At 51.2% G+C, this 25,777-nt stretch overlaps 3 protein-coding genes and 1 long non-coding RNA gene across 6 annotated transcripts in view; 2 read left to right on the top strand and 2 right to left on the bottom strand.

Annotated features, from left to right (window-relative positions):
• Window positions 1-19,098, top strand: part of LOC134728466 (uncharacterized) — a 41,627-nt gene extending 22,529 nt beyond the window's left edge. The window contains exons 2-4 of the long non-coding RNA XR_010108888.1: window positions 10,361-10,458; window positions 15,007-15,108; window positions 16,688-19,098. This is a non-coding gene — a long non-coding RNA (uncharacterized LOC134728466). The remainder of the gene's footprint in view (window positions 1-10,360; window positions 10,459-15,006; window positions 15,109-16,687) is intronic.
• Window positions 6,888-9,041, bottom strand: LOC117975360 (large ribosomal subunit protein eL13-like). Its single transcript, XM_055095327.2, has one exon. It carries the CDS (start codon window positions 8,582-8,584, stop codon window positions 8,150-8,152), a length of 435 nt encoding a protein of 144 aa, XP_054951302.1. The 5' UTR covers window positions 8,585-9,041; the 3' UTR covers window positions 6,888-8,149.
• Window positions 19,099-19,138: 40 nt separating the features above from the next.
• Window positions 19,139-21,652, top strand: SPSB2 (splA/ryanodine receptor domain and SOCS box containing 2). 2 transcript variants are annotated; one of them, XM_008973670.4, is made up of 3 exons: window positions 19,139-19,337; window positions 19,597-20,345; window positions 21,266-21,652. In XM_008973670.4, exons 2-3 carry the CDS (start codon window positions 19,682-19,684, stop codon window positions 21,391-21,393), a joined length of 792 nt encoding a protein of 263 aa, XP_008971918.1. In that variant the 5' UTR covers window positions 19,139-19,337; window positions 19,597-19,681; the 3' UTR covers window positions 21,394-21,652. The 2 variants fall into 2 exon arrangements, with proteins under 2 accessions (XP_008971918.1, XP_008971917.1); XM_008973669.5 differs by having other exon boundaries at window positions 19,597-21,652.
• Window positions 21,653-21,757: 105 nt separating this feature from the next.
• On the bottom strand, window positions 21,758-25,190 carry TPI1 (triosephosphate isomerase 1). Of its 2 annotated transcripts, none has more exons than XM_014347058.3 (7): window positions 24,920-25,190; window positions 23,596-23,719; window positions 23,400-23,484; window positions 23,193-23,325; window positions 22,810-22,895; window positions 22,447-22,534; window positions 21,758-22,318 (listed from the first exon to the last, which is right to left on the bottom strand). In XM_014347058.3, the coding sequence occupies exons 1-7, from the start codon at window positions 25,143-25,145 to the stop codon at window positions 22,200-22,202; spliced, it is 861 nt and encodes a 286-aa protein (XP_014202544.2). In that variant the 5' UTR covers window positions 25,146-25,190; the 3' UTR covers window positions 21,758-22,199. The 2 variants fall into 2 exon arrangements, with proteins under 2 accessions (XP_014202544.2, XP_034791141.1); XM_034935250.3 differs by lacking the exon at window positions 24,920-25,190 and adding an exon at window positions 24,289-24,441.
• Between the last annotated feature and the right edge of the window lie 587 nt (window positions 25,191-25,777).

Genomic DNA, 25,777 nt, shown 5'->3' with positions numbered 1-25,777 from the left:
TCATACATCTAACCTCCCACTTCATTTCTCCATTTACATGAGGCACAGACATCTCAAACTCAACATGTCCAAAACCAAATTCTCAATCTTTTCCTCTAACTCTGCTTTTATTTATTTATTATTTATTTATTTATTTTCTGAGATGGAGTCTCGCTCTGGTCACCCAGGCTGGAGTGCAGTGGCCTGATCTCGGCTTACTGCAACCTCCACCTCCCAGGTTCAAGCAATTCTCCTGCGTCAGCCTCCCAAGTAGCTGGGACTACAGGCGCATGCCACCACACCTGGCTAATTTTTGTATTTTTAGTAGAGACCGGGTTTCACTATGTTGGCCAGGCTGGTCTTGAACTCCTGACCTCAGGTGATCTGCCCACCTCGGCCTCCCAAAGTGCTGGGATTACAGGCATGAGCCACTGTGCCCAGCCTGCTTTTCTTTAGTGTTACCTATATCACTTTCGGATGCTCAAATCAAAATCTTTGGGTCATCCTTGCAGAACTGCCAAACAGAACTTTTTCTTGTTTTCTTTTTCTTTTTCTTTCTTTTTTTTTTTTTTTTGCAACAGGGTCTCACTCTGTTACTCAGGCTGGAGTGCAGTGGCACAATCATGGCTCACTGCAGCCTTGACCTCCTAGACTCAAGTGATCCTCCTGCCTGAGCCTCCCAAGTAGCTAGGACTACAGGCATGCACCAACACGCCTGGCTAGTTTTTTTGTAGCGGTGGGGGTCTCCCTATGTTGCCCAGGCTGGTCTCAATCTCCTGTCCTCAAGGGATCCGACTGTCTTGGCCTCCCAAAGTGCTAGGATTACAGGCATGAGCAACTTGCACTTGGCCTCCAATAGATCTTGAGTTCTTCAGTTTCACTCTGCACCCTACTGCCTGGCACAGTGTCTAGCACACAGTAAATGTTCAATAGATACTTTTTTTCTTTTTGAGACAGGGTCTCACTCTGTCACCCAGGCTCAACTGTAATAGCGAGATCACAGCTCACTGCAGCCTGGACCTCTCAGGCTCAAGCAATCCTCCCACCTCAACCTCCAGGGTAGCTGGTATTACAGGAGTGAGCCACTATGCCTGGCCTAAATGTGCTTTTTTAAAAAAAGTAATCAAGAGCACCCTCCCTCAATTTGGATTTGCCCTTACAGATAAACTCCCCTTACCTCCCTCCACGTTGAGAATCACTGCTAAGTCGTGAACAAGTGACAAGCCTCCATGATACCCTGTTAGGATTAACTAGCAAGAAACAGAGGCTCGGAAGGATGTCAAAAGGAAAACTAGGGCCAGGCGCGGTGGCTCACGCATGTAATCCCAGCGCTTTGGGAGGCGGAGGCGGGCGGATCACCTGAGGTCAGGAGTTCGAGACCAACCTGACCAACATGGTGAAATCCCGTCTCTACTAAAAATACAAAATGAGCTGGGCGTGGTGGCGCATGCCTGTAAGCCCAGCTACTCGGGAGGCTGAGGCAACAGAATCGCTTGAACCTGGGAGGTGGAAGTTGCAGTGAGCCAAGTTCAAGCCACTGCACTCCAGCCTGGGCGTCCGAATGAGACTGTCTCAAAAAAAAAAAAAAGGAAAACTAGGAAAAATTGAGTATTTTTAAAAATAGCAAGGATAGACAAAAGAGCATTTACCTTTGTAACAGGTGTGCTACTTTACGCTGCAGTTTCTTTCTCCTCTTTTTGAAACGGTCTTGCTATGTCACCCATCCTCCTAGAGTATACACAGGCGCGATCATAGCTCACTGCAGCCTCGACCTCCAGGGCTCAAGCAATCCTCCTGCCCTAGCCTCCTGAGTAGCTGGGACCACAGGCATGAGCCATCGCCCCAGCTACCATAGTTTCTAACACAACCTGGGTGTCTCCCACTTCTGACCTCCCTCCTCGGGGAGAACAAAATGATTGTCTCCCAGTGGAGAGTCCCTAGACATAACCATCATGATAGAAGAAAGAGGGATGGGGAAGGAAACATTTTGAGGGCTGATGCAATGGAACCCTTTAAAACGTAAAGAACTTTAGTAGGTAAGCCTCAATTAGGAAATTTCTCACAAGCACTCAGTCCATTCCACTCTCTTCTGGAACCCAAGCTAGAGACGCCCTCAGCAGCCAGTTTAGCGGCGGCCCTCGCCGCCAAGCACGGACTTTCAGCCTCGGGCCCTAGTTTCCGCCCTGGGATCTCTGTTCCGGGCCAGAATGCTCCACGCGTGAAAGTCAGCGCTGGGGCCGGAGAAGAGATTGGCGGGGACGGAAGCTGCAGTTCAGGGGAAAGCCCGATGGCGGGCTCCAGTTTCTGTAGCCACTAAGGAGTGAACTGCTGGGAGGAGAGCCCGAGACGCGTGCGGCCGCTGTGGGGCGCGCGCGAGGCACTCGGACCTCCGGCCTGCTGCGCGCCCGCTCACGTGACCGCCGCCCGGCGACAGTCAGCGTCTGCCCCGCCCCCTGCCGCGAGCTTTGCCGTGGTTACGCAACTGGCACCTGGGCGGCTGCGCGGGGCGGGGTATTGGCGCTGGGCGGGGAGGAGCGGGGCGTTGATGCGAGGCGGGACGGAGCGTTGGCGCTGGGCGGGGCGGCGACCGAGAATCCTGGTTTTAAACATTTTTTGCTGTGTCATTTGCCATTTCCTCCCCGCTAGTGGGCAGGGGGAGGCTCTTCGGAGTTGGATCTTGACTTTGCCATTTTCCAGTTCTGTAGTCTCGGACAATATGTTTAACTTCTCTAAGCCTCAGTTTACGAATCTAAAAATTGGTTTATCTTTGTTGTGAGGATTAAAGGAAATGTGGAGTTTCATCGCAGATTCATTCAACAGTGCTCAGATTAAATAGAGCAGAGTGGGGCCAGCCCCCATTCCGAGCGAGTGTAAGATGGGAGACTATGTTCTCTTGGTCCCAGTTCTGAGCCCTTCGTTTGTATCTTGTGACGCTGACAGCGATTCTACTGTTTTATGTCTTAAACTAGATTGTAGTGTTTTAAGATACTTCCTTTCTGTATGACATGATCCATCTGAAAGGCCATCAAGCACTTTAGGCACTCAACCGAAGAAACAATTCCCTTCCATGCTAGCATACAAGTCTATCCCCAAAGTGGAAAAAAAAAAATACGGCCTCAAAAAATCTGTACATTCAATCAAGATTCAAAAAATTTGTGAAGCGAGGTCAGCAGATTCTCCTACAACTGCTAAAGTGACAACGAAGATATGTGGTTAATGAAAATGGCAGGCCGGGCGCGGTGGCTCACGCCTGGAATCCCAGCACTTTGGGAGGCCGAGGTGGGTGGACCACCTGAGGTCAGGAGTTCGAGACCATCCTGGCTAACACAGTGAAAACCCGTCTCTACTAAAAATGCAAAAATTAGCCGGGCGTGGTGACGGACGCTTGTAATCCCAGCTACTCAGGAGGCTGAGGGAAGAGTATCACTTGAACCCAGGAGGCGGAGGTTGCAGTGAGCCGAGATTGCACCATTGCACTCCAGCTTGGGCAACAAGAGCGAAACCCCGTCTCAAAAAAAAAGAAAAAAGAAAATAGAAAGGCCACTAAACATTACTGAAAGACAAAAACCAGAAATATGTGTCTGGGCCAGGTGCAGTGGCTCAGGCCTATAATCCCAGCCCTTTGGGAGGGCAAGACCAGAAGCTAATCCTCTTGAGGCCAGGAGTTGTAGGCTGCAGTGAGATATGATTGCACCACTGCACTCCAGCCTGAACAACAGAGCAAGACCCTGCCTCTATATATTAAAAAGAAAGAAAACCAAAAAGAAATATGTGCCTTACAATGGCAAGACGTGGCAAAAAAAGAGAAGAAAAAAACTCTTCATCTCAAGTCATAGTTCAAACCTCCTACTAGAGAAGTCAGCCTTTGGATGGAAAGATTTCAAAACCAGCCAAGGATGGCATAATGATTTTAGAAGCCCATTTAAACCTCAAAAACACACAAACTATTGGTGAGATGTGTCTGTAGAGGAACAGACAGCACAACCCACTTAGAGCTATTAGAAAGGTTTATTGGCATAGGCCAGGCACGGTGGCTCACGCCTGTAATCCCAGCACTTTGGGAGGCCAAGGCAGGTGGATCATGAGGTCAGGAGTTCGAGACCAGCCTGGCCAACATGGTGAAATGCCGTCTCTACTAATAATACAAAAATTAGCCGGGCATGGTGATGGGCACCTATAACCCCGGCTACTCGGAGGCTGAGGCAGAAGAATTGCTTGAACCCAGGAGGCAAAGGTTGCAGTGAGTCAAGATCGTGCCACTGCACTCCAGCCTGGGCAACAGCGCAAGACTCCATCTCAAAAAAGAAAAAAAAATTACTGGTGAAAAGGCCATCTTCCAGAATACCATGAGGTTAGTGGTTGCTATCTTCTGGGGAAAGATGCCCAACTGCATTTAATATTTCCAAACTAGAAACACAAGGCCCTGGTTTGAAAGCAACTCATGATCTTGTGAATGCTATTCCCCTCCACCCTTTGCCCTCGCCCCCAAGTGCAGTGGCAGTGTAGTTCTACAGGGCTGTCATTCTACAAATCCTGGTGCCCTTTAAAAAAAAAACAAAACAAACAAACAAAAAACGGCGGTACGGTGGCTCACACCTGTAATCCCAGCCTTTGGGAGGCTGAGATGGGCAGAGCACTTGAGGTCAGGAGTTCAAGACAGCCTGGCCAACACGGTGAAACCCCATCTCTATTAAAAATACAAAAATTAGCCAGGCATGGTGGCACACCCCTGTAATCCCAGCTACTCGGGAGGCCGAGACAGAATTGCTTGAACCTGGGAGGGAGAGTTTGCAGTGAGCAGAGATTGAGCCACTTTACTCCAGCCGCGGCTACAGAGCGAGACTCTGTCAAAAAAAACAAACAAAAAAAAACCTGCCTGTGCTCTAGCAATCAAATGCAAAGTCCTGGGTGACTGTAGTACTTTCCCTGATTCAGTTTCAAATATCTTCATTCTAGAAGTCAAGCAGGACCTCAAAGAGAAAAAATCTGGCTTTGTGCTGCAGGACACAACAATACCACACTGATGTACCACACACTTTATGAATGTGCTCATAAAGGCGCTCAATGAAGGTTTCCTGTCCCAACATGACTCCATCCTTCACTCTGCTGATCTAAGCATTATTTGCTGTTTCAAAGCCACATACATTAGGCTGAGATTCTCCCTTGACTCCCAGAGCCATGGATGCTGACCCTAATCTTAATGTGGTAAAGATCTGGAAGTCCTTCCATATTGCTAGTTGCATCATTTCTATTTAAACAGGCAATGGGAGGCCAGGTGTGGTGTCTCACGCCTGTAATCCCAGCACTTTGGGAGGCTGCAGATCCCTTGAGTCCAAGAGTTCAAGACCAGCCTGGGCAACATGGCAAGACCTCATCTCTGCAGAAAATTAGCTGAACGTGGTGGTGCACATCTGTAGTCCCAGCTACTCAGGAGGTGCAGGCAGGAGGATCACCTGTGCCTGGGAAAGTTGAGGCTGCAGTGAGCCATGCTCATGCTACTGCACTCCAGCCTGGGTGATACAGCAAGACCTTGTCTCAATAAATAAATAAATAAACAAACAAACAAACAGGTAATGGAAGCAACGAAGCCTGACAGTCAATGCATGTGGAAAGAATGTGTTCAGAATTTTAAGGGTTTCTTTCTCTTTTTTTTTTTTTTTTTGTTTTTTGTGTTTTGAGACAGAGTCTTGCTCTGTTGCCCAGACGGGAATGCAGTGGTGTGATCTCAGCTCACTGCAACCTCCACCTCCCATGTTCAAGCAATTCTCCTGCCTCACCTTCCCAAGTAGCTGGGATTACAGGCATGTGCCACCATGCCTGGCTAATTTTTGTATTATTAGTAGAGATATTATTTTACATTATTAGTATTATTTCACCATGTTGGCCTGGCTGGTCTTGAACTCCTGACCTCAACTGATACACCCACCTCGGCCTCCTAAAGTGCTGGGATTACAGGCGTGAGCCACCGCGCCTGGCCAAGGGTTTCTATTGACAAAGAAGTGAAACTCATTGTGCAAGTCGCCTAGCAAGTGGATCGTGATGGCTTTGTTTATACATCATTGAGGAAGAAAGTAAAGAACTTCTTGGCCTGGCCAGGTATGGTGGCTCATGCCAGTAATCCCAGCACTTTGAGGGACTGAAGCCGAGGATCCCTTGATCATGGCTCAAGGTGACAGTGAGCTACTTCGCCACTGCACTCCAGCCTGTGTGACAGAGTAAGACCCAGTCTCTAAAATATAAGGAAATAATCATAGAAATAAAGAAGTTTTTGAGAGCCACAGAGAAACACTAATAAAAAATCTTGAGGAACTGATAAAAATCACCCTCAGGAGAAAAAGGAAAAGACCAATCTAAAGCTTCATAAATTTACTGAAGTGTTTCATGCTGCAAAATGTCTGAATAATTTTTTTTTTGCATTATTCCTGATATATTACAAGTCCTCAACAGTGCTTTATTTTTTTTCTTTTCTTTTCTTTTCTTTTTTTTTTTGAGACAGAGTCTTGCTCTGTCGCCCAGGCTGGAGTTTAGTGGCACAATCTCGGCTCACTGCAACCTTTGCCTCCCAGGGTCAAGCAATTCTCCTGCCTCAGCCTCCCTCGTAGCCAGGACTACAGGCACACGCCGCCATGCCTGGCTAATTTTTTGTATATTTAAAGTAGAGATGGGGTTTCACCGTGATGCCCAGGCTGGTCTTGGACTCCTGAGCTCAAACAATCCACCCACTTTCGCCTCCCAAAGTGCTAGAACTACAGGCGTGAGCCACCGCGCCTGGCTATTTTCTTTTTTCTTTTCTTTTCTTTTCTTTTTTTTTTTTAAAAAACAACTTTAGACTTTAGATATATTTAGGGCTGTTTGCATATGTTTATAGAGTATTTAGTTTACTCTAAAAGATGACAAGACAGCTCCCCTCAGTGAGACCCTGGCCTAAATATATTTGCTTTATTTATATAGCAAGAGGATAACATTAAACGTGGAAGCTTTCAATTTGTGGCACTGAATGATGATCTACACAGGGCATCCTTCAAAGGCTACAATTAAGGATCCACTGGCCAGGCATGCTGGCTCACGCCTGTAATCCTAGCACTTTGGGAGGCCAAGGAGGGCAAATCACGAGGTCAGGAGTTCGAGACCAGCCTGACCAATATGGTGAAACCCTGACTCTACTAAGAATACAAAAATTAGCCAGGTGTGGTGGCGCACGCCTATAATCCCAGCTACTCAGGAGGCTGGGCAGGAAAATCACTTGAACCCGGGAGGCAGAGGTTGCAGTGAGCCGAGATCCTGTCACTGCACTCCAGCCTGGGCGACAGATCAAGACTCCATCTCAAAAAAAAAAAAAAAAAAAAAAAAAAAAAAAAAAGGATCCACCTAACTTTTCAGCAGTACAAGCCCGATTGAGATCTTCTGGTCCGTTTGTTTGCCATTCATGTTTTATGCCTTGAAATTTCTTTTTGATTGCATCCTTGGAGCTTGTATAGATCATTTTACTTTTCAAAGGTGCTAGTTCTGATGCCCACAAGAAAACATCAATTCTTCTGGATTCTTTTGTTTCAAAGCTTGCATCATACAAAACATAGCAACAATCTTTTTCAGGAAGCATTCCCACAAAATGCTTGAAAGGCTCACTTATAGTTACACCAACATCTCCAACCAAGATCTCTTTGCCTTCTACATGATGCACTTTTTGTCTGCACTGAGACAAAAAAATGACAGCCTTTGTTCTTTTCTTGATTTCTTCTGGTGTGGAGCATTTACGAACTCTCATGTCATAAAAAATGCGACATACTTCATCAGCAACTTGCACTCCTGAGGCACGTTGTTCAGAGTTCTGCTCTGCCGAGCTTCCAGTCTTTACATTCAATTTCCTATCTCACATCTCCAGTTGTATGTCTCAAAGGCATCTGATGCACAACAGGTCATCTTGGCCCACCACCACAGGGACGCGGGGGAGGGAGCCGGCGGGTAGTGAGTCTGGGCAGCGTCCTCCTCATGGCTGTGGGACCGAGAGACCCAGCGCGAAGCTGATGCAACGGCTCGAGCCTACCCCTGTTTTTTTTTTTTTTTTAAGCGTCCTCTTCTACAGCTTCCTTGGCTCTTTGTGCCTATATGCCGAAGAGCTGGGCATTTGCATGGGCCATACAGAGACTAACAAGGCCTGGAAGTTTTCCTCCTAGTCAGTGATGACTCTGGCTTTCTCCTTGTAGACATTGCCGATGGGCATTTCTGGTCCTGTCAGCTGAGTATCCAGTTCGAGTTCTTCAGCAGAACTGTCTCCCTTCTTGGGGGCCAAGGGCTTCCTGGGGAAGAGGATGAGTGAGGAGCGGTCCTCCTTCAGCCTCTGCACCTCAGCCTGCAGGGCCTGGGTGGACTGGTTCCTCCTCCTTGCATCCTCAGAGATGCCAATGGTCTGGGCCACCTTCTTGTGAATGCCAGCCACCCTTAACTCCTCCAAGCTGAGGCCCCTGCCAGCTTGTGCTTTGTAGTGATGCCTCAGCATAGGGCACCTTACTATGGGTGGATGGGCCCATATGAGTGGGCCATGCAGCCTGCTTTTGCTGGCCACCTTGCTTCTGCAGGTCTGCCCCATGGGCTGGCTAAGCCACATGGCCACAGCACTGCCAGTCCTTGTGGAAGTTGGGCTTCAGGATCATGCCATTCCTGCTGGGTGCCCTGCCTCCCTACAGCCCAGGGGATAGCGAAAGAGAGAAGGGAGCAAGTGAGGGACCACCCACGGCCATGTGCACTCACCTGGCCACTGCCACCGCCCTAGTCCTCCAGCCTGGCCGCGCCCACAGAGCCTGGTCTGGCAAGAGGCCTTCTTCGACAATGAAGAGGCCCCAGCTTGGGCCGAGGTCCCTCCATGGCTCCGTTGGTGACAATGCTAGGCCTATGGCGGTGGACAGAGCCCGATGACCCCCGACAGTGCTGGAACTCTGAATGATTTAATTTCTGAATAAAATGTCCCTATGGAAAGAAATCGGAAAATTGCATGTGGTTAAATCTATACGTTGTAATCCCTTATTACCCAGCAGTTCTGCACATAGGTTTGCACCCAAGAAAAATGCATGCCTAGCTCCACCAAAGACTTGTGAAAAAAGTTCTCTGAAAAGGAATTTGGTTTTGTTTTGTTTATTAGTTTGTTTGTTTTAAAAGACAGGGTCTTACTCTGTTGCCCAGTCTGTAGTGCAGTGGCACATTCACAGCCCCTGCAGCCTTGAACTCCTGGACTCAAGCAATCCTCCCACTTTGGCATCCTGAGTACTAGGACTACAGGTGTGCACCATCACACCCAACTAATTAAAAAATTTTTTTATTGGCCGGGCCCAGTGGCTCATGCCTATAATCCCAGCACTTTGGGAGGCCAAGGCGGGTGAATCACCTGAGATCGGGAGTTCGAGACCAGTCTGACCAACATGGAGAAACCCTGTCTGTACTAAAAATACAAAATTAGCTGGGCATGGTGGCGCATGCCTGTAATCCCAGCTACTCGGGAGGCTGAGGCAGGAGAATCACTTGAACCCGGGAGGCAGAGGTTGCAGTGAGCCGAGATAGTGCCATTGCACTCCAGCCTGGGCAACAGAAAAAAAAAATTATTGGCTAAGGAGGTCTCGATATACTACCTAGGCTAGTCTCCAACTCCTGGCCTCAACTGATCTTTCCATCTCAGCTTCCCAAAATACTGGGATCACAGGCTGTAAAGGAATTCAGAGGAAAGAGACTTTATTCCAGTGAACAGTGTGTAAACCAGCAGCATTCCCCAATTTGGAAATTTTTTTTTTTTCCAAAAAATAAAGCTCTCCTTTGTTTTTCTTCTGCAGGCCTCATGGTCTTTTGTTAACAGACTTGTACAGTAATGTACATGGCAACTTTATAATGGTGGAAAACTGGAAACAATTTAAATATCCATTAACAGGCCCAGTACAGTGGCTCACATCTGTAATCCCAGCACTTTGGGAGGCTGAGGCGGGTGGATCACCTGAGGTCAGGAGTTTGAGACCAGCCTGGCCAACATGGTGAAACCCCATCTCTACTAAAAATACAAAAATTATCCAGGCGTTGTAGTACGTGCCTGAAATCCCAGCTACTTAGGAGGTTGAAGCACGAGAATTGCTTGAACCTGGGAGGTGGAGGTTGCAGTGAGCCGAGATCGCACGACTGCACTCCTGTCTGGGCGAGAGAGCAAGACTGTCTTAAAAAAAAAATCCATCAACAGTACAATAGATATATTGTGGTATATTTAGATGACGGAATACTATATGACAATGAAAATTATGAGCTATTTCATGCAAGAACATGGATGACTTACAGATACAATGCTGGAAAGACACAAAGAATACATACTATGTTTTCTTTTTCTTTCTTTCTTTTTTCTTTTTTTTAGAGACAAGGTTTCCCTCTGTAACCCAGGCTGGAGTGCAGTGGAACTTCTGAGCTCAAGTAGTCTTCACATCTCAGCCTTCCAAGTAGCTGTGACTAGAGGTAAGTGACACTGCATTTGACATTATGATTCCATTTATATGAAATTGAAGAACAGACAACACTAATCTATACTGATAGGGGGTCTAATAGGAGCTACCCTTGGGAATGTATCATCAGGGAAAGAGCAAGACAGATGCTGAATTCTTTTTTTGTGTTTTTGTTTGTTTGTTTGTTTGTTTTTTGAGATGGAGTCTTGCTCTGTCACCCAGGCTGGAGTGCAATGGCGCGATCTCGGCTCACTGCAAGCTCCGCCTCCCGGGTTCACGCCATTCTCCTGCCTCAGCCTCCAGAGTAGCTGGGACTACAGGCGCCCGCCACCACGCCCGGCTAATTTTTTGTATTTTTAGTAGAGACGGGGTTTCACCGTGTTAGCCAGGATGGTCTCGATCTCCTGACCTCGTGATCCACCCACCTCGGCCTCCCAAAGTGCTAGGATTACAGGCGTGAGCCACCGCGCCCGGCCTTGTTTTTGTTTTTTTAAGACAGCATCCAGCTCTGTCACTCAGGCTGGAGTGCAGTGGGCATGGTCAGGGCTCACTGCAGCCTCAAGCAGTCCTCCGACCTCAGCCCACGAGAGTAACTGGGACTAGAGGCGTGCACCACCACACCCAGCTAACTTTTTTGAATTTTTAGTAGAGACGAGGTCTCCCTATGTTGCCCAGGCTCATCTCAGAACTCTTGAGCTCAAGTGATCCCCTGCCTTAGCCTCCCAAAGTACTGGGATTACGGTGTGAGCCACCGTGCCCAGCCAGCTGGATTCTTTATCTTGATCTTTTTGGTGGTTGTCACCCAAGTGTATACGTATGTAAAAGTTCACTGGGCAATTTAAGATTAGTGTGCTTTATATATGCTACATCTCAATCAAAAAGTAAAAACGGCAGTGGTGGGAGGGGACATTTTTTTTAAAAGGACCGATCGCAGTGGCTCACACCTGTAATCCCAATATTTTGAGAGACCAAGATGGGTGGACTGCTTGAGCCCAGGAGTTCGAGACCAACCTGGGCAACATGGTGAAACCCTGTCTTTACAAAAACATACAAAAAAATTATCCAGGCATGCTGGCGGGGCGCCTGTTGTCCCAGCTACTCCAGAGGCTGAGGCGGGAAAATTGCTTGAACCCAGAAGGCAGAGGTTGCAGTGAGCCGAGATCGTGCACTGCACTCCAGCCTGGGCAACAGAGCCAGACCTTGTCTCAAAATATATATATAAAAATTTAAAAACAGCCAGGCATGGTGGCTCATGCCTGTAATCCCAGCACTTTGGGAGGACGAGGCAGGAGAATTGCTTGAGTACAGGAGTTTGAGATCAACCTGGGCAACATAGAGAGAGTCCCTGTCTCTACGAAAAGTTAAATATTAGCCAGGCCTGGTGGCATGTGCCTGTAGTCCTAGCTACTCGGGAGGCTGGGGTGAGGCTGCAGTGAGTCATGGTCGTGCCACTGCACTCCAGCCTGGAGTACACTGAGACCCTGTCTCAACAAAATAATAAAATAAGTAAGAAGGCATTGTGGCACATGCCTGTAGTCTCAGCTACTTGTGAGGCTGAGGTGGGGGAATTACTTGAACCCAGGAATTTGAGTCCAGCCTGGGCAAAATAGCAAGACCTCATCTATAATTGTTTTTTTTTTTGAGATGGAGTGTCGCTCTGTCATCCAGGCTGGAGTGCAGTGGCGTGATCTTGGCTCACTGCAAGCTCTGCCTCCAGGGTTCACGCCATTCTCTTGCCTCAGCCTCCCGAGTAGCTGGGACTACAGGCGCCCACCACCACGCCTGGCTAATTTTTTTTGTATTTTTAGTAGAGACGGGGTTTCACTGTCTCTACTAAAGCCAGGATGGTCTCGATCTCTTGACCTTGTGATCCACCCGCCTCGGCCTCCCAAAGTGCTGGGATTACAGGTGTGAGCCACCATGCCCGGCCAATTTTTTTTTTTTTTAATTTTTAAGTAAAAAATTTAAATTACTTGTAGCATTACGAAATTTTTTACCTTTTAGCAACAAATGTTTGACCAGCTCCAGATTCAGTGGCATCAACTGATGAATTGTTTAAAACAACCTTTTTTTTTTTTTTTTGAGACAAAGTCTCCCTCTGTCGCCCAGACTGGAGTGCAGTGGCGCAATCTCGGCTCACTGCAACCTCCGCCTCCTGGGTTCAAGCGGTTCTTCTGCCTCAGCTTCCTGAGTAGCTGGACTACAGGCACGCGCCAGTAGGCCTGGCTAATTTTTTTGTATTTTTTAGTAGAGACGGGGTTTCACCATGTAGGCCAGGCTGGTCTCGAACTCCTTATCTCAGATGATCTGCCTGCCTCAGCCTCCCAAAGTGCTGGGATTACAGGCGTGAGCCACTGTGCCCGGCCAACAACCATGTTTTAAACCAGTAGCAGCAACAGAAGCAGCATCAGCAGCACAGGCGTGATTAAATTCTCAAGCTGAGCTAGAGCTAGCCATGGGGCAGGCACTATTCTCTGTCCCCAGGCCTTGGTTATCACATGGGTCCTTCACTACTATTCATCATAGGCTGCCACCCACAGTCATGATGTTATTTATTTTTTGAGACAGGGTCTCACTCTGTCACCCAGGCTGGAGTGCAGTGGCCTGATCTTGGCTCACGGCAACCTCCAATTCTAGACTCAAGGGATTCTCTTGCCTCAGCCTCTTGAGTAGCTGGGATGGTAGGCGCAAGCCACCAAAGCCTGGCTAATTTTTTGTATTTTTTGTAGAGGCGGGGTTTCATCATGCTGCCCAGGCTGGTCTTCAACTTCTGATCTCAAATCGGCCCACCTTGGCCTCCCAAAGGGCTGGGATTACAGGTGTGAGCCACTGTGCCTGGTCTTACAGTCATGATGTTATTATTGATGTCACATACTGGCAAGCATATCCAGGTTGGGTGGATGACAAGTTTCAGGTTCATATCTTTATTTTAGTATGCTTTCTTCTTCTTTTTATTATTTTTTTATTTTCATAGGTTATTGGGGAACAGGTGGTGTTTGGTTATATGAGTAAGTTCTTTCGTGGTGATTTGTGAGATTTTGGTGCACCCATCACCCAAGCAGTATACACTGAACGCTATTTATAGTCTTTTATCCCTCCACCTCTTCCCACCCTTTCCCCCTGAGTACCCAAGGTCCATTGTGTCATTCTTATGCCTCTGCATTCTCATGGCTTAGCTCCCACTTATGAGAACATATGATGTTTGGTTTTCCATTCCTGAGTTACTTCTTAGTGTGCTGCTTTCTTCTTCCTCTTTAAAACATTATAAAATATTTTGTACATCATTATATATATATATATATACAGCCACATAGTGATTTTTACACAAACAAATATATGCTCACCTAACAGATGCAGTAACTGAGTGATTTTCTTTTTCTTTTCTTTTTTTTTTTGAGATGGAGTTTCACTCTTGTTGTCCAGGCTGGAGTGCAATGGCGCAATCTCAGCTCACCGCAACCTCCGCCTCCCAAGTTCAAGCGATTCTCCTGCCTCAGCCTCCCGAGTAGCTGGGATTACAGGCATGTGCCACCATGCCCAGCTGATTTTTGTATTTTTAGTAGAGACGAGGTTTCTCCATGTTGGTCAGGCTGGCCTCAAACTCCCGACCTCAGGTGATCTGCCTGCCTCGGCCTTTCTTTTTTCTTTTTTCTTTTTTCTTTTTTTTTCCTAGTTCTTGTGGTCCTCAATTTATTTTTATTTTATTTTACTTTATTTTTTGAGACAGAGTCTTGCTCTGTCGCCAGGCTGGAGTGCAGTGGCAGGATCTTGGCTCACTGCAACCTCTGCCTTGCGGGTTCTTCTGCCTCAGCCTCCTGAGTAGCTGGGATTACAGGCACGATTCTCCTTCCTCAGCCTCCTGCGTAGCTGGGATTATAGGCACATGCCACCACGCCCAGCTAATTTTTGTATTTTAGTAGAGACGGGGTTTCACCATGTTGGCCAGGCTGGTCTCGAACTCCTGACCTCAAGTGATCCACCTGCCTCGGCCTCCCAAAGTGCTGAGATTACAGGCATGAGACACCATGCCCAGCCTATTTTATTTTTTTGTTTTGTTTTCTGAGATGGAGTATCACTCTGTCGCCCAGGTTGGAGTGCAGTGGCGCCATCCTGACTCACTGCAACCTCCGCCTCCTGGGTTCAAACAATTCTCCTGCTGAGGGATTACAGGTGCACACCACCACGCCTGGCTAATTTTTTTTTTTTTTTTTTTGTATATTTAGTAGAGACGGGATTTCACCATGTTGGCCAGGCTGGTCTTGAACTCCCGACCTCAGGTGATCCACACGCCTCGGCCTCCCAAAGTGCTGGGATTACAGGCGTCAGCCACCGCGTCCGGCCTATTTTATTATTATTATTTGGTAGAGATGGGGTCTCACTAGTCTTCCAGGCTGGTCTCAAACTCCTGGGCTCAAGGTCCTGCTTCAGCCTCTCAAAGTGGTGGGATTACAGGAATGAGCCACTGCACCCCGCCTACTAAGGGATTTCCAAGGGTAACTTTAACTATGTGACATAATTGTAATTTACTTCTCCTCATTTTCTATTCCTTCAAAATGTAAAGCTTGTGACAGTCCAGCCCCTTCAGCCTGGAGTTCCACCTACCAGTCCCCACATGTGCTGTCTCTCACCAAGGTTGCCAGTGACCTCCTACCAAAACAATCTTGTAAGTAATCAAAACTGAATTTTCTACCTTGTTCTATTCTCCTTGACCCTTCTGTTGCTCTGCACTCTCTTTGTCCCCATCGCCCATATTTCACTCACTCATTCTCATAGTTCAACTCCTGACTAAAGACTGACACACCTCCCAAATCCCTGTCTCCAGCCCAGGCCTCTCATTCTGCCTCCAGACCTGCCATTTTCTTGTGTGTTCTGGATGGTTCCATTTGCTTGTGGCTCAGACACCTCAAAAACATATCCTAAACTGAACTCACCATCTCCCTCTCCCACCCTCCTGCCCCTGCCCTCAATTACTCCTCTTTCTGTCATCTCCATCTTGATTGGTGGCACCACCTTCCAATCAATTTTTCCAGGCTAGAAACTTCCCTTTCTCTTTTTTTTTTTTTTTTTTGAGATGGAGTCTTGCTCTGTCGCCCAGGCTGGAGTGCGGTAGCGCCATCTCGGCTCACTGCAGCCTCCACCTCCCTGGTTCAAGCAATTCTCCTGCTTCACCCTCCGAAGTAGCTGGGATTACAGGTGCCCACCACCACACACAGCTAATTTTTGTATTTTTAGTAGAGACAGGGTTTCACCATGTTGGCCAGGCTGGTCTCAAACTCCCAACCTCAGGTGATCCGCCTGCCTCGGCCTCCCAAAGTGCTGGGATTACAGGCGTGAGCCACTGTGCCCAGCCTCAACTCCATATCTAATCAGTCACCAAATCTTGCCATTTCATCAGTGTTTCTTGAATTATTTTCATCCTTATTTCTACTGTCCTATTTCAGGCTGTTTGACACTTGTCACCTGGGCTGCTGGAAATGGTGTCTTTGCTTCCAGTCCTTTTTTTTTTTTTTTTGAGACAGAGTTTCACTCTTGTTGCCCAGGCTGGAGTGCAATGGCGTGATCTTGGCTCACCGCAACCTCCACCTCCCAGGTTCAAGCAATTCTCCTGCCTCAACCTCCTGAGTAGCTGGGATTACAGGCATGCTCCACCATGCCCGGCTAATTTTGTATTTTTAGTAGAGACAGGGTTTCTCCATGTTGGCCAGGCTGGTCTCGAACTCCAAACTTCAGGTGATTCGCCCATCTCAGCCTTCCAAAGTGCTGGGATTACAGGTGTGAGCCATCGCGCCCAGCCAACTTCCAGTTCTATTTCCCTTGAAGCTCCTCTATGTTGCTGCCAGGGTGGTTTTTCTAAAATGCAGATCTGGCCAGGCACAGTGGCTCACGCCTGTAATCCCAGTACTTTGGGACGCTGAGGCAGGAGGATCGCTTGACCCAGGAGTTCGAGACCAGCCTGGGCAACAGACTGAGACTCTGTCTCTATTTTAAAAATTAAGAAATAATAATTTATAAATTAAAAAAATAAAAATAAATTAGCTCGGCATGGCGGTATGCACCTGTAGTCCCAGCTACTCAGGAGGCTGAGGTAGGAGGATCACCGGAGCTCAGAAGGTTGTGGCTGCCATGAGTCGTGATCACGCTACTCCACTCCAGCCTGGGTGACAAAGTGAGACCCTGGCTCAAAATATATAAATAAATCAAATGCCTATCTGACCATGTTCCTCTCTTCTTCTATCCTACAGTGGCTCCCCATCACTGGCCTGTCCTATGGGAAAACATTTGCATTCCTTAACTCAGCCTAGAAGGCCTCTGTGACTTGCTGTCTACTTATCTGGCCCTTCTCATGCTTCCTTTCTGGCTGTAGCAACCTTGAAGATATCGTACTTCCCCAAACCCACCTGCTGCTTCTTGCCTTTTTTCATGCGGACTCCTCTGTCTGGAATATCTTCTACATGCAGCAACCGTAACCCAACCTCCATACTGCAGAGAAGTGGCTCGTCTCAGGCCAATTCCTGGTCATCCTTTTAGATTCAGCCCAGGCTGGGCGCGGTGGCTCATGCCGGTAACCCCAGCACTTTGGGAGGCCGAGGCGGGCAGATCACGAGGTCAGGAGTTCGAGACCAGCCTGGGCAACATAGTGAAACCCTGTCTCTACTAAAAATACAAAAATTAGCCAGGCATGGTGGTGCACGCTTGTAGTCCCAGCTACTTGGGAGGCTGAGGCAGGAGAATCACTTGACCCCAGGAGGCAGAGGTGAGCTGAGATCACGCCACTGCACTCCAGCCTAGGCATCAGAGCAAGACTCCGTCTCAAAAAAGAAAGATTCAGCCCAGTGTGAAGGTGTGAACCTCTTCTAGGACATGAAAAGATTCAGCCCAGGTGTGAACCTCTTCTAGGAGATGCTCCTTTCCTAACTGCTTGAACCCCGGATAGGAGTCCTATTCTTTTTACTCCTATAGTACTTTCTTTATATCTCCATAATTTTATTTACTATTACTACATGATACATTATTTTATAAAAGTCTTTGTAACCTCCTTAAGGATTCACTGCTTAATCTCCAGTGCTTAGCACAAATCATTAAATGCGAACCAGAAACTGTTCCAAATGTGTTACATCTATAACCTCATTGGATTCTCACTACCAACCCCATGCAATAGATACTAATGTGATCTCTGTCTTACAGAGGAAGAAACAGGCACAGGGAGGTTCAGTAATTTGCCCAAGGTCATACACACACTGGCCTTCAGGTATTTATGCCCTGGGAGTCTGGTTCCACAGCTGGCATGTTTGCCATTATATTATATTGCCTCCTTATAGTGTCGGCACTCATTAAGCACATTGACAGCTATGCTTGGTGAGTGACTACTATGTACCCAGCTCTGTGCTACATGCTTTACCTGGATTATTTCAACTGCACAACAACCCTGTGAGGTAACTACCATCATTGCTCCTATTTTACATAACAGAAAACTACAGAAATCTGGGGCTGGGCGTAGTGGCTCATGCCTGAAATCCCAGCACTTTGGGAGACCCTGTCTCTAAAAAAAATTTTTTTTTGGCCGGACGTGGTGGCTCACACCTGTAATCTCAGCACTTTGGGAGGCCAAGGCGGGCAGATCACAAGGTCAGGAGTTTGAGACCAGCCTGGCCAACATGGCAAAACCCTGTGTCTACTAAAAATACAAAAAATAGCTGGGTGTGGTGGCTCACGCCTGTAATCCCAGCTACTCAGGAGGCTGAGGCAGGAGAATCCCTTGAACCTGGGAGATGGAGGTTACAGAGAGCCGAGATCGTGCCGCTGCACTCCAGCCTGGGCAACAAGAGCAAGACTCCGTCTCGAAAAAATAAAAATAAAAATAATTTTTTAAAAATTAGCTGGGTGTGGTAGCACATGCCTGTAGTCCCAGCTACTTGGGAGGCTGAGGTAGGAGGATCACTTGAGCCCAGGAGGTCAAGGCTGCAGTGGGCTGTGATGGCGCCACTGCACTCTAGCCTTGGTGACAGCAAGACCCTGTCTCAAAAAAAAAAAAAAAAAGAGAAATCGGGCAACTTCCCCAAGATCACGCAGTTAACTAGTGGCATAGCTTCACTCAAACTCAAAGTCTTAATCAGGACACTCTACCAAATGAGATCAACGGCTCAGTAATGGATTGGCATCCAGTATGAAGACTGGACCAGCAGGGAGAACTATGATGCGTACAGCCCAGAGCCTGAAGCAGATTTCACAGCCTCAGAGGTGGCACAGGCTGACTCACAACCCGGGGCAGAAAGGGACCAGCCCAGAAACAGCGACCCAGAATCACAGGGAAGTAGAAATGGGATTCAGCACAATGAAGCCCCTCCTTGACCCCATGCTCCTTATCCTCGGGGGCGCAGGAGTTAGTCGCTCAGGCGGCTCAAAGGTCTTGACGGTGGAGAACACCATCCCCAGGGATTCCCCGAGGCGGTGATGCCATCAAAGCGTTAATTCTGAGCTGGGCCTGCCCGGGTGCGGACTCTGCCGCAGCAAGAGAAGGGTTAACTGCCCCGGGCCTTCGCCGTGGGGGCGGGGCCTCGGGGAGGGTCACAGCCCAGGACTGAGACCCGAGGTTAACCGCCCGGGGTGGGCTCCACGGGGGCGGGGCATGCTCTCCGCGGCTGCTGCCGGTATAGAGCGGTAACTGCCCAGGAGGGGGCGGGGCCCCACAGGGGCGTGGCCTCGGGGGCTGCACTGCCGTGAGCGGCGATGAGGGGGTTAAGCCCCGGAGGGGCGGGGCCGCGGGGCGGGCTCGGCCCAAGGGAGGAGCTGGGGGCGGAAGCGGCAGGCGGTCTGCGCTCTGCGCGCCTCGGCTTCTTTCCGCCCGGCTCCTTCAGAGGCCCGGCGACCTCCAGGGCTGGGAAGTCAACCGAGGTTCGGGGGCAGCGGCGAGGGCTCCGGGCGAGTAAGGGGGATGGTCCATGCTGAGGCCCAAAGGGGGCGAACTCGCGAGAGTCTCTGGCGACCTGGATCAGATGGGGCGAGGGCAGATGAAGGGCCCAGGAGCTTTGGGGCAGCGAGGAGGGAGGAGCGGGCCCGTTGGCAAACTTGGGTGAAAGGATGGGGTACCTGGGTGACGAGCCCCCGCCAAGATTCTGCTCTTCACACCCCTTTTCTCCCAACTCCCTTCCAGGTCAATCCAAACTGGAGCTCAACTTTCAGAAGAGAAAGACGCCCCAGCAAGCCTCTTTCGGGGAGTCCTCTAGCTCCTCACCTCCATGGGCCAGACAGCCCTGGCGGGGGGCAGCAGCAGCACCCCCACCCCACAGGCCCTGTACCCTGACCTCTCCTGTCCCGAGGGCTTGGAAGAGCTGCTGTCTGCACCCCCTCCTGACCTGGGGGCCCAGCGGCGCCACGGTTGGAACCCCAAAGACTGTTCAGAGAACATCGAGGTCAAGGAAGGAGGGTTGTACTTTGAGCGGCGGCCCGTGGCCCAGAGTACAGATGGGGCCCGGGGTAAGAGGGGCTATTCAAGGGGCCTGCACGCCTGGGAGATCAGCTGGCCCCTAGAGCAGAGGGGCACGCATGCCGTGGTGGGCGTGGCCACGGCCCTCGCCCCGCTGCAGACTGACCACTACGCGGCGCTGCTGGGCAGCAACAGCGAGTCGTGGGGCTGGGACATCGGGCGGGGGAAGCTGTACCATCAGAGCAAGGGGCCCGGAGCCCCCCAGTATCCAGCGGGAACTCAGGGTGAGCAGCTGGAGGTGCCAGAGAGACTGCTGGTGGTTCTGGACATGGAGGAGGGAACTCTGGGCTACGCTATTGGGGGCACCTACCTGGGGCCAGCATTCCGCGGACTGAAGGGCAGGACCCTCTATCCGGCAGTAAGCGCTGTCTGGGGCCAGTGCCAGGTCCGCATCCGCTACCTGGGCGAAAGGAGAGGTGAGGCCTGGGGCAGACGTGGGGAGAACTTTCTGTCCCTGGTGGCAGTGGTTTGGGATGGAAACTCTTCTGACAAGAGCAGAGGGGATGGACCTTCATCCAGCCTGCCTCAACCTCTGTTCAGTGCTGGGAAAGGCTAGGGGTCTTCACAGCTGTTATTTAATTGAATCCAACAGCAATAGAGGTGAAACAGGCTTGAGAAAGCAACTTTCTCAAGTTCTCTTGGCCAGTAAATGGTGAACCTTCAGAATGGAGGGAGGAACTGCAGGGATGAGAGAATTCAGGAGATATCAACCCCTGAGCAAGAGGTGCAAAGCGTTAGGTACTGGGTTTGATGTACGGGTCCAAAAGAAGGATGGGCAGAGCCAGGTACCCAGGCTGTATACCGGATTCCCTGGGCTCTAACCTGTCTCTGTGCCACATACCTACTTCCTTCCTCAGCCACACCTCAGGATGGAGACACTGGGGCCCTGGGCACCAGGGAGGAGAGCAGTGGAGGAGGCAGGGCCTTAGGGTGGGGCAGCAGGGGAGGAGCCTCCCCAGGAACTGACTGGGTCCAGGGCTTGGAGCTGCTCTCTGCAGTTGTGTGGGCTGTAGAGTGGAGGGCCCATCCCTCCTCACCTCAGCCCCAGCTCCCAAGCCTCTGGAGTCAAAGCCTGGGCCAGCTCCACCACTGTCAGAGCCACCTTGGCCTGTCGCTTAGAGGGCCTTAGCCAGCTCTTCACCCCCAGCTCTGACTAGGGCTGTGTGAAATCTTATCTGGGAGGCAGAACTTCCGGGTATCTCAAATTCCCCTTTCAGCCAAGGTGGGCACACTCAAAGCAGGAAAGCAGAAAGGCATCTGAGTAGGACCCTGTAGTTTGAGGACATCTGGCTGGTGGCTGCACCCATACTTACATTCCCCTCCTTCTCTCTCCCAGCGGAGCCACACTCCCTTCTGCACCTGAGCCGCCTGTGTGTGCGCCACACCCTGGGGGATACCCGGCTCGGCCAGGTATCTGCCCTGCCCTTGCCCCCTGCCATGAAGCGCTACCTGCTCTACCAGTGAGCCCTGTGATACCACAGACTGTGCACAGAGGCCTTGCCACCACCCCTCCCCTTGGGGAGGTGGGGAGGCACTGCTGGCCTAGACCAGCTGCTGAAAGCTGGTGAGGCTGAGCCCCTACCCCAACCCAAGCTCTGGGGAAATCAACAGCCCCAGAGCCACTCGGAGGGAGAAAGAAAGGGAGCCGGCATTCAAGGCTATGACAGTCTGCTACGCAAAACATTTTTTCAAGTAAAAATAGTAAGAGATGTTGTTATAGAAACCTGTTCTTGGTTTTTTTTTTTCTTGCACAAATGATCATTTATATAGCTGCCTCAAAAAGGAAGATTATCTGGGCAAGTCCAGTGAAGGCAGACAAACCACAAGACCTAGTGCCAGGTTTATTCCCTCACGTGGGTGGTTCACATACACAGCACAGAGGCACGGGCACCATGGGAGAGGGCAGCACTCCTGCCTTCTGAGGGGATCTTGGCCTCACGGTGTAAGAAGGGAGAGGATGGTTTCTCTTCTGCCCTCACTAGGGCCTAGGGAACCCAGGAGCAAATCCCACCCCTTCCCTCTCTCAGCCAAGGAGAAGCCACCTTGGTGACGTTTAGTTCCAACCATTATAGTAAGTGGAGAAGGGATTGGCCTGGTCCCAACCATTACAGGGTGAAGATATAAACAGTAAAGGAAGATACAGTTTGGATGAGGCCACAGGAAGGAGCAGATGACACCATCAGAAGCATGTGCAGGGGAAGGGCAGTTACTGGGCTTCTGGGCTGCTTAGTCCCTGGCTTGGCAGGAAGGGTAGGGAAGATGGATGGGGCTCATTGTTTGGCATTGATGATGTCCACGAATTCGGGCTTGAGGGAAGCACCACCCACAAGGAAGCCATCCACGTCAGGCTGGCTGGCCAGCTCCTTGCAGGTTGCCCCAGTCACAGAGCCTGGGAAGGGAGCAGAACAAGGGCTTGGTCAAGAATGGGATGAGTCTGCCCCATCCCCACCTCCATGGCCGAGGGCTCAGTCTAGTCCTCAGCCCACTCCACCTCAGCCGGGAACCAAAGCCACTCACCTCCATAAATGATACGGGTGCTCTGAGCCACCGCATCAGAGACGTTGGACTTCAGCCATCCTCGGAGCTTCTCGTGTACTTCCTGGGCCTAGAACAAGAAGCTGGCCTAAGTAAGACCTTTTCTGTTTCTCTAAGAGGAAAAATCACTGGCACCAGTGGACACTTAGTGTGGTTTCTGACTGAGTCAGAGTACCAGGGCTCCGATCTAAGCCAGGCCCTGGATTGGATGCCCTTGGACAAGTCACTGTCTCTGGGTTCAAGGTCTCTGTGTCTTTGAAATAAGGGGTTGCCCCATGTGGTCTGTGTCTGTCCAAACCTATTGAGGCAGGCTGGGATGAGGGCAGGGCTCCTGGGCTCAGTTACCTGTTGGGGTGTTGCAGTCTTGCCAGTACCAATGGCCCACACAGGCTCATAGGCCAGGACGACCTTGCTCCAGTCCTTCACGTTATCTGCAGGGCAGAGATACAGATGGAGGGAAGGGTGAACAAGAAAGAGCTCTCCAGCCAGGTTCTCCGGAGTACGAAGAACGGTGGCCTACTGCCCCCTAGTGGACATTGGGGGATTTCCAGGTGGCATCTACCTTGGGGCTGGAGAAGTGATAGGCCCCAAGCAAAGATTGTCACTCCCCCTCCCCCTTTTCCTTTTCTGGATCAGCATGGGGACCAAGACAGGCTCCAGGGCCTGACCCTACCCTCTGAGTCTCTGTGGCCCTGGATAGGCTCAAAGGTCCCTTTCTCCAGAGATACCTGCGATGACCTTTGTCTGCTCGAAAACAACCTTCTCAGTGATGCCAGCTTCCCTTTCATCTAGCTTCTCCCCGATGCAGGCGATTACTCCGAGTCCCTCTGCCAGAGCATGGGCCACTTTCTGCCCAATCAGCTGTTGAGAAACAGACTTGGTGAGACATCCTTCTTGGAAAAAGACATCCCTTATCTTCTCTCTTGGCTACTAACCTCATCTGACTCCCCAAAGACATGCCTTCTCTCTGAGTGCCCCAGGACCACCCACGTGGCTCCGCAGTCTTTGATCATGCCAGGGCTAAAGGAAGAGATGAAGCCAAGGTTCAGCAGGGAGCCCACCGTGTGGCTTTCCCCTCACCGAGGAAAGTGAGGGAAGGGTCCCACACACCCCTCTCCACCTCGATCTCACCTGATCTCCCCAGTAAAAGCCCCATTAGTCACTTTGTAGCAGTTCTGCGCAGCCACAGCAATCTTGGGATCTAGCTTCTGCCGGGCAAAGTCGATATAGGCAGTAGGGGGAGCACAAACCACCTCTGAGGACAAGATGGTACCACAGGGGGATGAGACTAAAGAAAGCCTTCATTCCCCACAATTCCTAACCAGTGCCCTGGAGCCCCCCAGCCCTCACCCTCTTCTTCTTGGTTCTGCTCTCCCCCTTTTCACCCCAGCAAGATGACCTTTGTCCATTTTCCAGCCCAGGCTGGGTCTGCACTCAACTCGAAGAGCCTTCCAGACACCCCTGAGAGGCCACGGCCCTCACCCTGCCCTCTGCTCTTTTAACAGCTGGGGCTCCAATTTCCTCGAGCTATTCTCGGCATAGGCACCTCACAGACTCAGCATTCTCCAGGGAGCAACCCTGCTTCCCTTCTAAAATAGCCCATCCTCACCTCCCCTTTGCAAGGCAAGGATTTGTAGCAAAAGGAGAGGGGCCAACTCCTGGGGTTTGTATTGAGGCCTCTGGGGAATGAACGAGAAGGGGATGCCTCTTTGGATCAGGCCCGCGGCTCTCCAATTTCGGTGGAGGGAGGAAGGAGGATGGAGGAGAGCATCCTTTGCCCGTGGGTGGCAGAGACCTAACTGACTCAGAGGCCTTGCGCTTTACCGTTTCCAGGTTGGGAAAAGCGGTAGGATGGCTCCTCACTCCCAAATCGCTCAGCCTGTTTGGCACCGGCTCGGTCCCTTCCGTGGAAGGCGGGAGTCGCTCAGGTTGCCGAAGGGAAGGGGTCAGATCTGGGGGCTCAGGGACCCCGAGCAGCTCGGCGCGGGGACGCGGACGCCGGCGAGGAGGGGGAGGAGTCTGGGGCTACGTGCGGCGGCGCACGGCGCGGGAGGCCAGGGGGCAGGTAGCGGGAAGCCCACGCGGCCCAGCCTCCTCCCCCACCCCGGCGGCTGCGGTCAGCCTCCCCCGGTCTCCCGCAGAGCCTCGGGCTCCGCTCCTAACCCCGTCGCCTGGCGGGCACAGCCCCAGTGCGCGCCCCGGGGCCACTTTCCTCCAGGAGACCCAAAACGTCCTTACCTGCCCCATAGTCCAACGGGCATCATGTGCTCCGCCCTGCCCCCTCGACGCACCGACGGGGCTGCGGCTGCGAGGCCCCTGCCCGGACCCCAGCGGCCCTCGTCCCACAGCCCTGCATCAGGTCCGCGCGGATACCGGCCTCGGGGCCTCGGGAGAGGGCGCTGCCACTCCTGCCCCGGCCCCGGCCCGGCCAGACCCCTCCTCGGCGAGGGCTTACCGGTGTCGGCCGGCACCTTGGCCGCGTTCAGAGTGCCGATGAGCTCCCCCAGACTCTGCTTCCGCCCGTTCATCTTCCAGTTCCCCCCAACGAAGAACTTCCTGGAGGGCGCCATGGCGCTAGAGCCGAGGCGCTGAAGGTCAGTGTCTGCGCGCAGCCGCGGCCACTGCCCACTTATATAGAGCGCCGCGAAGTGGAACTCCGCCTCCTCGCCGTCCTCCGCCATGGCCCGCCCAGTCCCCCGGAGCCCTGCCCCCCGCCCGCCCTCCTGCCGCCGCCCCGGCCGCCGCCCGATGATGCACTGTTCCGACGTTCCCCCTTCTTGTGGCAACGTTCTAGGGGAGTCGGGGGCTCGGTCGCCTCCGCCTCGATTGCGGGGCTTTCGGGACAAGGCGAGACCTGTGAGCTCCGGCGCTCAGGGGAACCCTCGCTTGGCGACTTGAGTCCCCCACGGGGCCAGAAGTGGTTTTCAAGCGGAACTAGCTGGTGGCAACTTGGCCGTAGCCCAGATCGCCCACTGGGGCAGAGAGGGCCCCTCTCCAACTGTGGGATAGACAACCTCCTTCGCCCATCGGAGCAGCTCATGCCCGACTGCTGAGCAGGCACCCTTGTACCCAGGGAGTCTACCTGAGTGAAAACTTGCGGGACAAATGCAGGGTTCACAGCGGGAGGGGCAGCCCACACAGGCATAGTTCGCCAGGATCATCCCAACCCTCGCCCCGGCTGGCAAGGCCTGGCAGGAACTGCAGGGACTGAGTCCCAGCCTGAAGCCAGCTAGCCAGTAGGGACATTTGGGAAATCCTCCACTGCTGTGTGACTAAAGAGAGGGAAGGGCTCTTCACTCCATCTTTCCTTGGC

Source organism: Pan paniscus, chromosome 10 (genome assembly GCF_029289425.2).
Source record: "Pan paniscus chromosome 10, NHGRI_mPanPan1-v2.0_pri, whole genome shotgun sequence".
NCBI lineage: Eukaryota > Metazoa > Chordata > Mammalia > Primates > Hominidae > Pan > Pan paniscus.
This window is presented reverse-complemented; position numbering and strand designations above follow the sequence as displayed.

Excerpts from the sequence above, each read along its gene's own strand:
- LOC117975360 (XM_055095327.2), bottom strand. The coding sequence starts at position 8,584 with ATGTGGCTTAGCCAGCCCATGGGGCAGACCTGCAGAAGCAAGGTGGCC.
- SPSB2 (XM_008973669.5), top strand. The coding sequence starts at position 19,682 with ATGGGCCAGACAGCCCTGGCGGGGGGCAGCAGCAGCACCCCCACCCCA.
- TPI1 (XM_014347058.3), bottom strand. The coding sequence starts at position 25,145 with ATGGCGGAGGACGGCGAGGAGGCGGAGTTCCACTTCGCGGCGCTCTAT. Across the intron at positions 22,535-22,809 it reads AGACTGCAACACCCCAACAG|GCCCAGGAAGTACACGAGAA; the intron begins GTAACTGAGCCC and ends TTCTTGTTCTAG. Across the intron at positions 22,319-22,446 it reads CACCCGTATCATTTATGGAG|GCTCTGTGACTGGGGCAACC; the intron begins GTGAGTGGCTTT and ends CTCCCTTCCCAG.